Source organism: Populus alba, chromosome 4, assembly GCF_005239225.2.
Source record: "Populus alba chromosome 4, ASM523922v2, whole genome shotgun sequence".
Classification (NCBI taxonomy): domain Eukaryota; kingdom Viridiplantae; phylum Streptophyta; class Magnoliopsida; order Malpighiales; family Salicaceae; genus Populus; species Populus alba.
Genome location: NC_133287.1, coordinates 16,479,823 through 16,491,963, shown reverse-complemented (window position 1 = coordinate 16,491,963; position 12,141 = coordinate 16,479,823). Strand labels below are relative to the sequence as shown.

Here is a 12,141-nt window from a genome sequence, read left to right as displayed (position 1 = left end):
GAATTACTTGTTATTTTAGCTTTGTCAAATGATAATTTAGTTGCTTTTTCAGCAAGGCAATACTCACAGATGAGCTATTCCTTTTATGTAAGTGGTCCTAAAAGACCAACTCTTGAGAATCTATGGAATCGATCTTGCTTAATATTTCTTAATCCAACATGCCAAGTTATAATATCACTATTATTAGTAGTGCTGGAATTTTGAATAACATAAGTCTTCTTAATTACACAAAATATCTATGTGAAAATACCAAAATACCCTCAAAAGCAAAGTTTTTTCTTTTCTTTTCTGATGCTAAAAGCGTTATTTGACTATACTTTGAAATTGAAAAAACCCGAATACTCTTGTGGAAAAAAGTCAAAGAAATATTTATCCACTTGCGAAAAGATGAGAAATTGAAAGTGAAACTATTATTACAATCCATAATAAAAACTCTCTAGATCTACAATAATTTCCTCAAACCATTTAGTTTTTTGCTATAATAATAATAATAATGTCATTAATTACCTATACCACCAGCAATGTGATAATAAGATACATAATAATATAGAAATAATTTAATTAAATACAAATACAAGGACATAACAAAAAAAATTTATTGATGTATAAAATCCAAAGCATCATAAAACATAATAAATAAACACGATCAAATTTTAAGTCGCCTCTTATGTTATTTTAATTAAATATTTAAAATATTCTTAAGATAATAATCAAGGTCATAAATATTTAAATCTCAAGGAAACAACTTAAGTTTTGGAGCGTGAAATCTATTTCAAAAATGCCTTGCCATTAAAAGCAAGAAATAACGAAGAAGTTTAGGAACCAAAGTAGAAATAAATTAAAACTTTAAGGACTTAAGAAAGTCAAAACACAACGAACCCAAACCAGAATTCACTTTCTTCTGACTTCCAACGGAAGTCAGGAAGCTTATGAAGACATGATCCCTTCATCGTCCAACACGGCAAATTGCTTCTCCCTCTACTTCTAAACTATAAAACCTCCGCTCTCTAAAAACTCTCTCAAAATCATGGACATGGAAATCGACTTAAAAATTTATCAGTTAAGCCACGAGCTTCGCGGTCACGAAGACGACGTAGCAACCCCTCCCTCCCGCCCTCTCTCTCTCTCTCTCTCTATATATATATATATATATATATATATATAATTAAAATTAAGTCCGTTTGATTAACTTATCTACTCACTCGCAGGCACGCGGGATTTGTGTTTGCGGAAATGCGGGAATAGCGACGTCATCGAGGGACAAAACGGTGAGGTACTGGGTGCCCGACCCAACTGACAAACGCAAGTTTGAATTATCAAAAACTCTGCTAGGGCATTCGAGTTTTGTGGGACCATTGGCGTGGATTCCGCCGAATGAAGTGTTCTCAGAAGGCGCGATCGTGTCTGGTGGAATGGATACGATGGTTTTTGTTTGGAATTTGAGTAATGGAGAGAAAGTCCATAGCTTGAGTGGTCATCAATTGCAAGTTACCGGTGTTGTTTTGGATGATGAAGATATTGTTTCGTCCTCCATTGATTGGTAAGCTTATTATTTTGTGTGTCTTCGCCTTGATAGATGATCTAAATTTTGGCCTTTTCTTTTTTTGTGATTATTATGGATTCCTTTTGTTGTTGTAGTTCTTTGAGGAGATGGAGGAAAGGTAAAGTTGTTGAGTCTTGGGAGGCTCATAAGTCTGCGATCCAAGCGATTATTAAGCTGCCGTCCGGCGAGCTTGTTACAGGTATATTTTCTGCCTATCTTTTTGTGGAATCTTAGTTACATTACCTTGAGTGAAAAATATGAGTGCGGGTTTAGAAGACGCATTCGCTCGGGGTCCCTCACCTCTTCATTCAGGATTAAAATTTTAGTTTTATGATCTGTGCTGGCCTGTATCTGTGTGTTGGAAGTGTTTTTCCTAATCTTTCCATTATTAATTCGAACTCGTAATCGTTCTCCATTTCATATTCAAATACATCGATTCAATGGTTTGGTTTTTGTGTGCCAAACACTAAACCAACAACTTGACTTTTCTTTCCATGACAATGCAGGTTCAACTGACACAACTTTAAAACTTTGGAAAGGGAGGACATGCTTACACACTTTTGCAGGGCACTCAGGTTGGGTTTGCCCCCTGCTCTTCTTTTCCCACATGCCTTGTTGCTCATCTGTTGTACGTTTATGTTTACCTTTAAATAATGAAATGGTTTTGGAGAATTTTGCAGCCCCACTTTGTTCAATATCTGTTCTCTGTACCAAGAAATAAGATGGCTTGTTGGTCAATATTCTAATTTAGGCTCAATTTGGCTTATACTTGTGAACTCTGTAGATACAGTAAGAGGCATAGCAAAGATGCATGGAGTGGGTATTCTTTCTGCATCACATGATGGGTGAGCAGTCAGTTTCATTTATTTCTGTTTTATAATGCAATGGTTCTGCTTTATGTTTGGCTTAGGAGATGATGGATAGTGCCAAAGTTATTGCAGTTTATAAATAAGGATTCCCTAGACTTCCTTCGTTATTCATTTTTAATGAACAACCCTCATTGTCTTTTGCATAAATGGCCGTTGACTGCTATAGTATTTTCATTGCAACAGCTCCATCAGATTATGGGCTTTAACTGGCCAAGTATTGATGGAGATGGTTGGCCATGCTTCGATTGTCTATTCAGTTGATTCACATGTGTCTGGACTAATTGTTAGTGGTAGTGAAGATTGGTCAGCAAAGATTTGGAAAGGTGACTGCTTCTATTGGTTGTTCTTCTACTCATGTAATCTCAGATGCTGGGGATTTGGGCATTGCAACCGAATTGATCATGTCTTTGAAATGTTATTTACTTGTGAAATCATTTTCATGTTGCAGATGGAGTCTGTGTTCAGAGCATAGAGCATCCTGGTTGTGTTTGGGATGTCAAATTCTTGGAAAATGGTGATATTGTGACAGCATGCTCAGATGGAGTAGTACGTATTTGGACTTCACATCAGGAGAGGATTGCGGACCCAGTAGATCTTGACTCATATGTTTCCCAACTTTCTCAATACAAATTAAGCAGGTATATTCATGCATTATTTGCCAGCAAGTCATGCATACTTCTGCACTTTCTATTGTTAAAATGTGGACTTCTATACTGTCTTGGATCAATGTTTAATGAGTTTCTGTTGTTGTTTGTATGGTATGTTAGTTACTTAATGGGTAATTGTGAGCTGTGAACCACAATGATATATCTACTAACTTACAGCCTAAGTTTGAGTTTGTTAACTGTGAAGCACCAAAAAGACTAAGAAAGAAATGTATCCATTTCTAGCAAAGTTGAATTTTTTTTAACTGTGAAACAGCTAAAAAAACTAAGAAAAAATATATCTACTTCTAGCAATTCTCAGTCTATTTCATGATATATCTACTAACTTACAGCCTAAGTTTGAATTTGTTAGCTGTGAAGCTCCAAAAAGACTAAGAAAAAATATGTCTACTTCTAGCAAATCTCAGTCTATTTCATGATTAATAGAATTTCCGAGCTCATTAATTCTTGAAATATATGTATTCCTGCACTTCTTTTCATAGTTTTATGATGTGTGGAAGTTGATTCTCCTTCTGGATCATGCTAATGTCGGTTTCTTTATAATGCTTGTCAATGCTGATTCATGTTGCAAATTGTTTCTGTCAGGAAGAGGGTTGGGGGATTGAAATTGGAAGATTTACCAGGCCTTGAGGCTTTACAGATTCCAGGTGTGGCTTCAATAGACCCTCCAGAAACATTTATCTTAATTATCTTGGAAATTCTATTTTTTGATGAAGCTATGGCTAGTTGTCATGAAAATCAATTGTGAATAGCAGACAATTGCGCTGGACTTAAAATTGCAGAGCCATGGCCTTTACTTGTATCAATCAATATATAAGTCAATACCAGTGTCTGGATAATTGCATCAGTGACAAGAAAATAAAATTCTGGTGGTACCTGACTGTGTTTCTACCTAGTTATATTAAATTCAGTGTATTTTGTGCGAGTTATGGGTGGAAATGTTGCCTAATCTCTGTTGGAAATTGCTAATTAAGTAATGTATTGTAATTATCTTATGATCAGGAACCAGTGATGGGCAGACCAAAATCGTCAGAGAAGGGGACAACGGTGTAGCATATGCTTGGAATTTGAGGGAACAGAAGTGGGATAAAGTAACAATTAGTTTCATCTTACTGTTTTTCCAGCAAGTTCTTCCGTGCTCATTTTATCATTCAAGGCATATTTATGTCTATGCTGTTCATGTTCCTTTTTGCTCAGAAAGCATTGTCCGTATACATTCTACCCAAGCTAAATTGAGTTGATGCTGTGCATTCTCAATTTGAAAAGAATTCATGCTTATTTGTACTATGAAGAATTTTCTTTTCTTGTAGTATATAATATTCCTGTGCTATATAAAATAATTTATTCTTCGACAAATAAACATCCTTTGCTTCAATTTATGTTCTCAGCCCCCTTTGTTTATCTCATTTGTTTTCACATGATATTTCCATGCATGACATTGATTTAGACAGATGCAATTCATATGGTGGTCATTGACTGATTAATTGAAAAATCCATTCCATTATGTGATGAAGGAATGAATGACCTTAGTGGTTTAAGGTGATTTCATCTTTTGAAGATGAGAACAAACACTAGGAAATGAAGTTTCTAGAAGCAATTGAGTTGTTAAGTAATGTGGGTTTTAAGCAATCACAAATGGTTGTAAACATGTATCTTCTCCAAGGAGAATTAAAACTAACTGGTGGCTTTAGCTTCTCCCATTATGTATGTATCATGAAGTTCATGGATTTGATGCCCCTTCCATTATGTGATTAAGGAATGAATGACCATGGTGTTTTAAGGTGTTGTCATCTTTCAAAGATGAGAACAAACACAAGGAAATGAAGTTTCTAGAAGCAATTGAGTTGTTAAGTACAGTGGGTTTTAAGCAACCACATATGGTCATAATCATATATCTTCTCCAAGGAGAATTAAAACTATCTGGTGGCTTTAGCTTCTCCAATTATGTATGTATCATGAAGGAATGGATTTGATGTCGTTGCAATGAGAAGGAAGGACGACTTAGGGGATGCCTTGGTTGACAGATTGTGCTTCTTTTCTCTTGTTACTTCTGGAAATTTATTTCTTTTTATTGTCGTATTGCTCATGTTTTGTTATCTCTCATCCATTTTCAGATTGGAGAAGTTGTTGACGGACCAGATGATGGCATGAAGCGGCCTGTTCTTGATGGAATTGAATATGATTATGGTCAGCATCTAGTTATCAGCTGCTCTAAGCCTCATTTTCCTTTCTCCTTTGAAATTTACCTTACTTTTATCTTGATTGTTATATAATCTTGTTATCAGTGTTTGATGTTGATATTGGTGATGGAGAGCCTATTCGTAAGTTGCCATACAATCTATCTGGTAAATTTCTTCCCCAACTTTTCTGCCTTTTAATGGTTGTGGATGGCCTTGTTTTCTCTGAGAGTTCTTTTATTCCTTACTTTTGGTTCTTGGAGAGAATCTCTTGGGAAAAAATGCTTAACTAAGAAAGCAACTCAAAATGCTTAACTGAGTGTATTTCTATGTTGTTTTTAGAATAACAGTTGTAGAATGTGTGACTTAATTATATGCGTACAGAAAATGTATTAGGCATACTGAGATAAGTGGTTGAGATGTTTCCAGATAATCCATATCCGACTGCTGACAAGTGGCTTCTCAAGGAGAATCTTCCTCTTGCCTATCGTCAACAGATTGTAGAGTTTATACTCCAAAATTCTGGCCAAGGTGGCGTTGCACTTAATTCATCATTCCGTGACCCATACACTGGCTGTAAGTATAATTTCATTATGGTATGATACATGTAGCTATCTGTAACTGGTAAGGTGTGCAGTCCCCAACTCTGTTTTCATATGATGTGAATTTCTTCTTCTTCTTTTTTAATATTTCAGCAAATGCTTATATACCCGGAGGATCTTCTAGCATGTCTGGTATGTATACATTGACCTGAAAAAACAACTTAATATTTATCTTAGCATTTACCTTGGGATTTAGCTAATTTCGTAAAGCATGGCCTGAATTTATGATCTTTCTTGTTTATGCAACAGAGGTTTCAGTGAAACCGAGTTTCAAACATGTTCCCAAGGTATGCTTGTAAAGGCTCTTATTTGAAAGGTTTGTGTTGTATTTCTATACTGCCAATTTAGGAATCTTAGGTAATCATGGGTTTTATTTTTAGGGATTATAGCATTTTGCATTTATTATTTTATCAATTTCTACCCTTATTGTTGTCTACAACTCTATTCAACTAAGAAAACTTTATGCACTATGCTAGACTTGTATCTTTTATCCTGTTGGCAGTGTTTCACGACTTACCTGCCCAAATAGCTTCTAGCTTAGAACTTAGGAAGCCTCTGGTAGTTTGCTTCTTGATGATAGATGAGCGTTATTTTATATGCATTAATTTTGTGCTTTTCATTAATTAGGGTTTGGGTACTTTTAGAAAGGAATAGGTAGAACTAGGTAGGTCAGATACAAACTAGACAGGATGCAGAATAGCTAAATCAGTCCTCCAATGAAATTTGATGATATTATATTAACTGTTTGGAGCACATTATTGCTCAACTCTTTTCAGATTAAATACTCTTTATGTATTGATTGTCTTAATTTTTTTGTGATGCTGAGTTTAGTTAAATAGAATTTTGCTACTGGTCTTTTCAATTCTTAATTTTTTACCATTTCATTTCCAGAAAGGAATGCTTGTTTTTGACGTGGCTCAATTTGAAGGGATCCTGAAAAAGCTTACAGAGTTCAACAATTCTTTGCTTTCTGATTCTGTAGGTTATTTTACAATTATTGGTTTTCTGTTTCATCAATTTGATGTTAATTTTCTTATATTCGTTTCTTGAATTTATACTGTTAACATTTTGAAGGACAAAAAGAACCTGTCTTTGTCGGAGCTTGAGATATCAAGATTGAGTGCAGTTGTAAAAATTTTGAAGGACACATCACATTATCACACTAGTAAATTTGCAGATGCTGACATTGCTTTGCTGCTTAAACTCCTAAAATCTTGGCCTCTGGCTATGATATTTCCAGGTCAGTACATGCTCTTGATTGTGAACCTCCCAGGATATTTTGAAAATTCTTCAAAAATAGCAGTTAATATATGCATGCCACTCATGTAAAATGCTATACATAACATTGATTCTCGCTTTGTTACCACTGTTGAGTTTTTTCCTTCTGTATACATGAGTACATAAACTCTGCTCACTTGAGTCTATTATTTTGTTTCAGTTATCGATATTTTGAGGATGCTTGTTCTACACCCAGATGGGGCAACAGTCCTTCTCAAGAACGTTGAAGATGAAAACGGTACCTTGAGATGTAACTCTATTTTTGTTCTAGTTGAGAAACCTGATTGCATAAAAAAATATTATCTTTCTTTTTTCTGATCTTATTTTTACTGACTAAATCTTGGATGGAGTGGATGATGAGGAAAGATGGCTAGTGATTCTGGTGTAGGTTGTCCTGATATGAAATGATTCTGCAAATGTGCTAGTTTTAATTGTGGAACAAATTTTAGTTATGATTGTAATAGAATTTTGTTTAGGTTTGATGTTTACTATGGACAATATTTGCTGTCAGATACGTTGATGGAAATGATCAAGAGAGTGGTAACAAATCCTCCACTTCCTCCAAACCTTTTAACGGGCACCCGTGTTGTGACTAATCTTTTCAAGAATTTGCGCTATCATTACTGGCTTCAAAAGCATCGCAGTGAGGTAAAAAATTTTTTCTTGGATCAAAGTTACATATAGGAACTTGATAAAAATAACCAGTGACAAGTGACCCTGACCCGTTACCCAGGGGATGATTTGGACCTAAAGGCCTGGATAAGCATTGTCGTTAAAGACCCTGAATTGTTATTTCTTTAGAGACCTGTGGCCTTAATGTGGCATCTGGTATTATAATGGGCTGCTAGGCATTAAGAGTTATAAACTTATATGCTTCTTGGCCTTTGTTCAATTGATCACTGGCTTTATGGATCTGTGTATGTCATAACCTTGTTGCAACTTGTCATACTGAGAACTTTGCACTCACATGTTTGTTTTTCAATTGCATGTGCTGCAATAATTTCTTTTTTCTTTTTTTTTTTTTTTTTTTACTGATGTTGCAGATTCTTGATGCTTTTTCAAGTTGTTATTCATCTCCTAATAAGAACTTGCAGTTGTCTTATGCTACCATGATACTCAAGTGAGCATTTTCTCATCTGTATACCTTAACACAATTTTTCCCCACTTGCAGTTTTAATAACTTACCACGTCAGTTCATAGATTTATAATATTGTTTTTATTCTTTTATTAGTATTGACGCACATATCTTTGCCCTTCCTCTGTCTATGCTGCAATTTGTTTTCACAGTTATGCTGTGCTGTTGATTGAAAAGAAAGATCATGAAGGTCAATCACAAGTTCTTTCAGCAGCTCTTGAGGTATGTTTTACTCATTTATTTCCAACCCTTTTGGAAATGGTCATGCTTTGCATGTTCTATCCTGATTTTATTCTAGATTGCAATATGATGAATGGCTATGTAGCATTCCATTGGGATTTTCAGAGAAGGGTCATAGATGCAGAGTTACCGATCTTGACAAATAGGTGTTATTTCTTCCCTACAGATTGTGGAAGAGGAAAATATCGAAGTTGACTCGAAATTCCGGGCTTTAGTTGCCATTGGATCGCTGGTATATCTCACCCTCTCTACGTAAACTCATTGAATTACTTTTCAAACTTTCTGATTTTTTTTAATGCAGCTGGCATTTTTTTCCCTTTGTCAAATATTAGCAAATTGATTGAGAAAGGGTTTTTTTTCCAAATAAACCTTTTATTTGTTTGTGTATGTCATGATGAAATGATATTTTTCTTGTATACCATGGTAGCATCTTGATCTGCAATATGTAGTAAATGAATTTCAAAATGTTTACAGTCTTCATAATGTTTATTGCTTATCTACTACATTTTCTCTTACTCATCCAACGAGGCAATTAACATGAATTATGAACTTTGAATTTCGAGTAAGATAACATGTTAAGAGAAATGAAGATTTTAAAAGAGTGCAGTTAGTTAAGACCAGTTACTTGTGGAGTTTTAATAGTGAGAGCTGTACACTTGCATTGTTGAAAAACAGATATCAAGGTGAACTTCGTTGCTTCATATATCAGACTATAGGAGTTCTTGCAGACTGCCTACTGTTTATTTAGTTAAATTTTGATTTATTCCCAACACAGATGCTTGATGGTCTGGTGAAAAGAATCGCTTTGGACTTTGACGTTGAGAATGTGGCGAAAACGGCCAAGGCTTCTAAAGAAGCCAAAATTGCTGAAGTTGGAGCTGACATTGAATTGCTAACAAAACAGATCTGAATGTTGGTTTGAGGTAAGCACTTTTTTCAAACCTGTATTAAAATAGATGTTTTATTCAAGAAGATGGAGACAGACTTGGTTGCCTGCAAGCCAGTATTCCTTTCTGCATAGCATAGATGGATTGGTTGCCATGCATTAGCAAGATAAATTGCAGCAGGGTACAGAACTAGCGTAGCATTTAAGAGTACATAATTGATAGAAATCTCAATTCTGCTATTCACCTAGGACTTGCATATTTTTTTCCATGTGTGCAGGGCTGGGAAAAAACAAAAGCCAGAAGTTCTTGAAAGGATCAACAGCTAGGAAATTGATTTGACCTTACATTGGATGAAATCTGGGTCACGCCATATGAAGATGATAACACTGATCCAGTGAATCGATCAATTGTTTGACAAATATGATGTCCTCATGTATGCATACAACGAGGCCTCTGGGGATTTAATGCAAAATTTAGTTTACAGGAGGAAGTTTCACGGTAACTGCACTACTTGACACCCCGTATTGTATCATATCTCTATTGAAATTGGAAGGCCAAAGCAGATGAACTCTGATCGATTTGGTTTTTCACAGAATTTCTGCCCTTCATTCTGCATTACTATCCTATGATCTCCAGAAAACCAAAGTTATTTAATTTAATCGTTCCTTCTTATGATTATCCAGGTAATACTTGCATGTTTGAGGATTTATCTACATGTGAATGCGAAAACTAGAAAAATATGAACTCTACGCATTCATGAAGTGACAAGAGGCAGTAAATTGGCCTAAAGCGCAACCAAGAACAAGTTCTGAAATTGCATACCAAATCATCATTTCCATTTTCCATAGAATCTTCCATCACTCCACAACAGCATCCTGTTCAATTTGATCTTGACATTCCTTCTCTTCAGATGCAAGTGCCTTGGCATTATCTTCTTTTCCAAACTGAAAGCAAAATATTGAGGAAACTCCTTCAGCTCATCCAAACTCCTCTTCATCTCATCCACTAAGTACTCAACTTTGGGTCTGAGATTGTTTTCAATGCTGTACCCAAATATTGCAGGCAATCTTCCACAAATATTTACAGCCTCATCATGTGAAAAACCTATGCTTCTTAAAAACTCGAACCTCACTTGCATTTGCTCTACGCGGATGTTCAAAAGATGCGCATTCAAATTACTAGGAACATTTAACTTATTCACCCCTAATTGCCTCAGGTAATTAAGAGTAGGCCTAAGGAAATATTCCACATCAGAGAAGAGTAGTCGAGGGCACTTGATGACCAAACCCCTCGATTCTTGAACAGAAGCATGTAAATCGTCGGTCAAGAATTGGAACACAGGCTCAACGTCAGTGATGTCAAAGTTGAGAGATAAAAGTTCCGGGCATAGAAATGTGAGCCTGGCAAAGTCGGTCTCCAAAAAGCCTTTGGACTCAAAAAATTTGAGGGTGGCAAGGATGTGAGATATGGCATCAGGGGTAGGGAATTGGCGAGACTTGCTGTTGGGACCAATAACACCAATGGCTTTGAGGTACCTGAGGTTTTCATGGTGAGCTGTGCGGAATTTGATATAATGGGAAGGGTGGGGAGAGGGAGAGAGATGACGGGGTTTAAGGGGTTTCGCCGGTGGATAGGAGGGAGAGGAGGATGGCAGGGAGAGAGAGTAAAGCATGGTTCTGGGGGTTTTTGGGAGCGAGTTAACTAACTGAAACCGAAAGTGAGTGAGAGTTTTGTATGGCTGTTATTTGGATTACGAGAAGATAAGGAGGCCACTGTTTTTTCTCTTCTATTAGGTACATAAGAGAAAAACCGGTGGCCTATAGCTACATGTCATGAACCCCTAACCTTAATAACTAACTCTCTGGTTTCATCGTTTTGTTTCTTACACAAATATCTAAAGCAATTTGATTTAGATCTCTGCCACCCTTCCTTTCACAGTGAGTTTTCCGGCACCAACAGCTTGATGGCAAAATGTCCCCAAACCACTTTCCAACCTCATCTAGTAATTAAAGAGATCAAACACTAACATATTTAGGCTATATGTTACTCGGACGGATGAATAGCCTGAAGATGGATGGGTAAAGTGGGAGGAGGAGGGGGAGGGGGAGGAAGAATGGACGGATTGTTATCCATCTAGTTATATTGCTTGGCTAACAGAGAAATGGAAATACGAGAGTCAATCCAACCTTCCTGCTTTTTAAATGATCCTGCTATTCCATTCCAGCAACCCTGGTATTGTAGTGTATGAATCCTTTGAATTTACCCCTGAAGAAAGGCCATTGAGGTCAAGGTTACTTGGGATTTTGTGATTGCTGGTTCTTATCAGCTTCATCATTTATGACAGGACAGCACGTTTCTGTTCATTGGATAAATAGAAAAACTGTGTCCAGATTTTCATCGATAAGTCATTTTGTTCTTTCCCCAAAGTTGAAGCTTTTGTTTTTCTTTAAAGCTTGTGGGATCTGATGGGGAGAGGGAACAAGCAGATACAGAAGTTAGAATAGTAGTATGGGAGAGGCTTGTGGAGATTATGGTTTGTTGATCTTCTTCAAACTAAGTAAACAATGAAATCATTTTATTTTTTTTAATGATTTTTAATGAAAACAACTTGTGTAAAACTTTTTCATTATGTTCGCCAATTAAATATATTTTGGGGGCAAAAGAGCTGCAAAACTTCCATTAATGGAAACCCAGACCCATCTCTGTTCAACCCCATTTTCTCAAACCACATCTCCTTACTCCAAA

The 12,141-nt window shown here is 36.1% G+C and overlaps 2 protein-coding genes across 2 annotated transcripts; one reads left to right on the top strand and one right to left on the bottom strand.

The window, feature by feature from the left end:
- The first annotated feature begins 880 nt into the window (after positions 1-880).
- On the top strand, positions 881-10,074 carry LOC118039792 (uncharacterized). Its single transcript, XM_035046590.2, has 23 exons — positions 881-1,093; positions 1,209-1,540; positions 1,639-1,742; positions 2,050-2,118; positions 2,328-2,388; positions 2,596-2,735; positions 2,861-3,050; positions 3,663-3,724; positions 4,080-4,168; positions 5,192-5,264; positions 5,363-5,422; positions 5,684-5,830; positions 5,950-5,988; positions 6,106-6,143; positions 6,748-6,834; positions 6,931-7,096; positions 7,295-7,372; positions 7,646-7,782; positions 8,178-8,254; positions 8,422-8,491; positions 8,676-8,741; positions 9,285-9,432; positions 9,674-10,074. Exons 1-22 carry the CDS (start codon positions 1,028-1,030, stop codon positions 9,417-9,419), a joined length of 2,286 nt encoding a protein of 761 aa, XP_034902481.1. The 5' UTR covers positions 881-1,027; the 3' UTR covers positions 9,420-9,432; positions 9,674-10,074.
- LOC118039796 (transcription termination factor MTEF1, chloroplastic) lies at positions 9,383-11,936 on the bottom strand. The gene is made up of 2 exons (XM_035046591.2): positions 10,219-11,936; positions 9,383-9,522 (listed from the first exon to the last, which is right to left on the bottom strand). Exon 1 carries the CDS (start codon positions 11,066-11,068, stop codon positions 10,226-10,228), a length of 843 nt encoding a protein of 280 aa, XP_034902482.1. The 5' UTR covers positions 11,069-11,936; the 3' UTR covers positions 9,383-9,522; positions 10,219-10,225.
- Between the last annotated feature and the right edge of the window lie 205 nt (positions 11,937-12,141).

What these genes read in the sequence shown, in the direction of transcription:
- LOC118039792 (XM_035046590.2), top strand. Translation starts at nt 1,028, where the DNA reads ATGGACATGGAAATCGACTTAAAAATTTATCAGTTAAGCCACGAGCTT. An exon ending in CTTTCTGCATCACATGATGG is followed by an intron (nt 2,389 to 2,595) that starts GTGAGCAGTCAG and finishes TCATTGCAACAG; the next exon opens with CTCCATCAGATTATGGGCTT. An exon ending in TCTCAATACAAATTAAGCAG is followed by an intron (nt 3,051 to 3,662) that starts GTATATTCATGC and finishes TGTTTCTGTCAG; the next exon opens with GAAGAGGGTTGGGGGATTGA.
- LOC118039796 (XM_035046591.2), bottom strand. Translation starts at nt 11,068, where the DNA reads ATGCTTTACTCTCTCTCCCTGCCATCCTCCTCTCCCTCCTATCCACCG.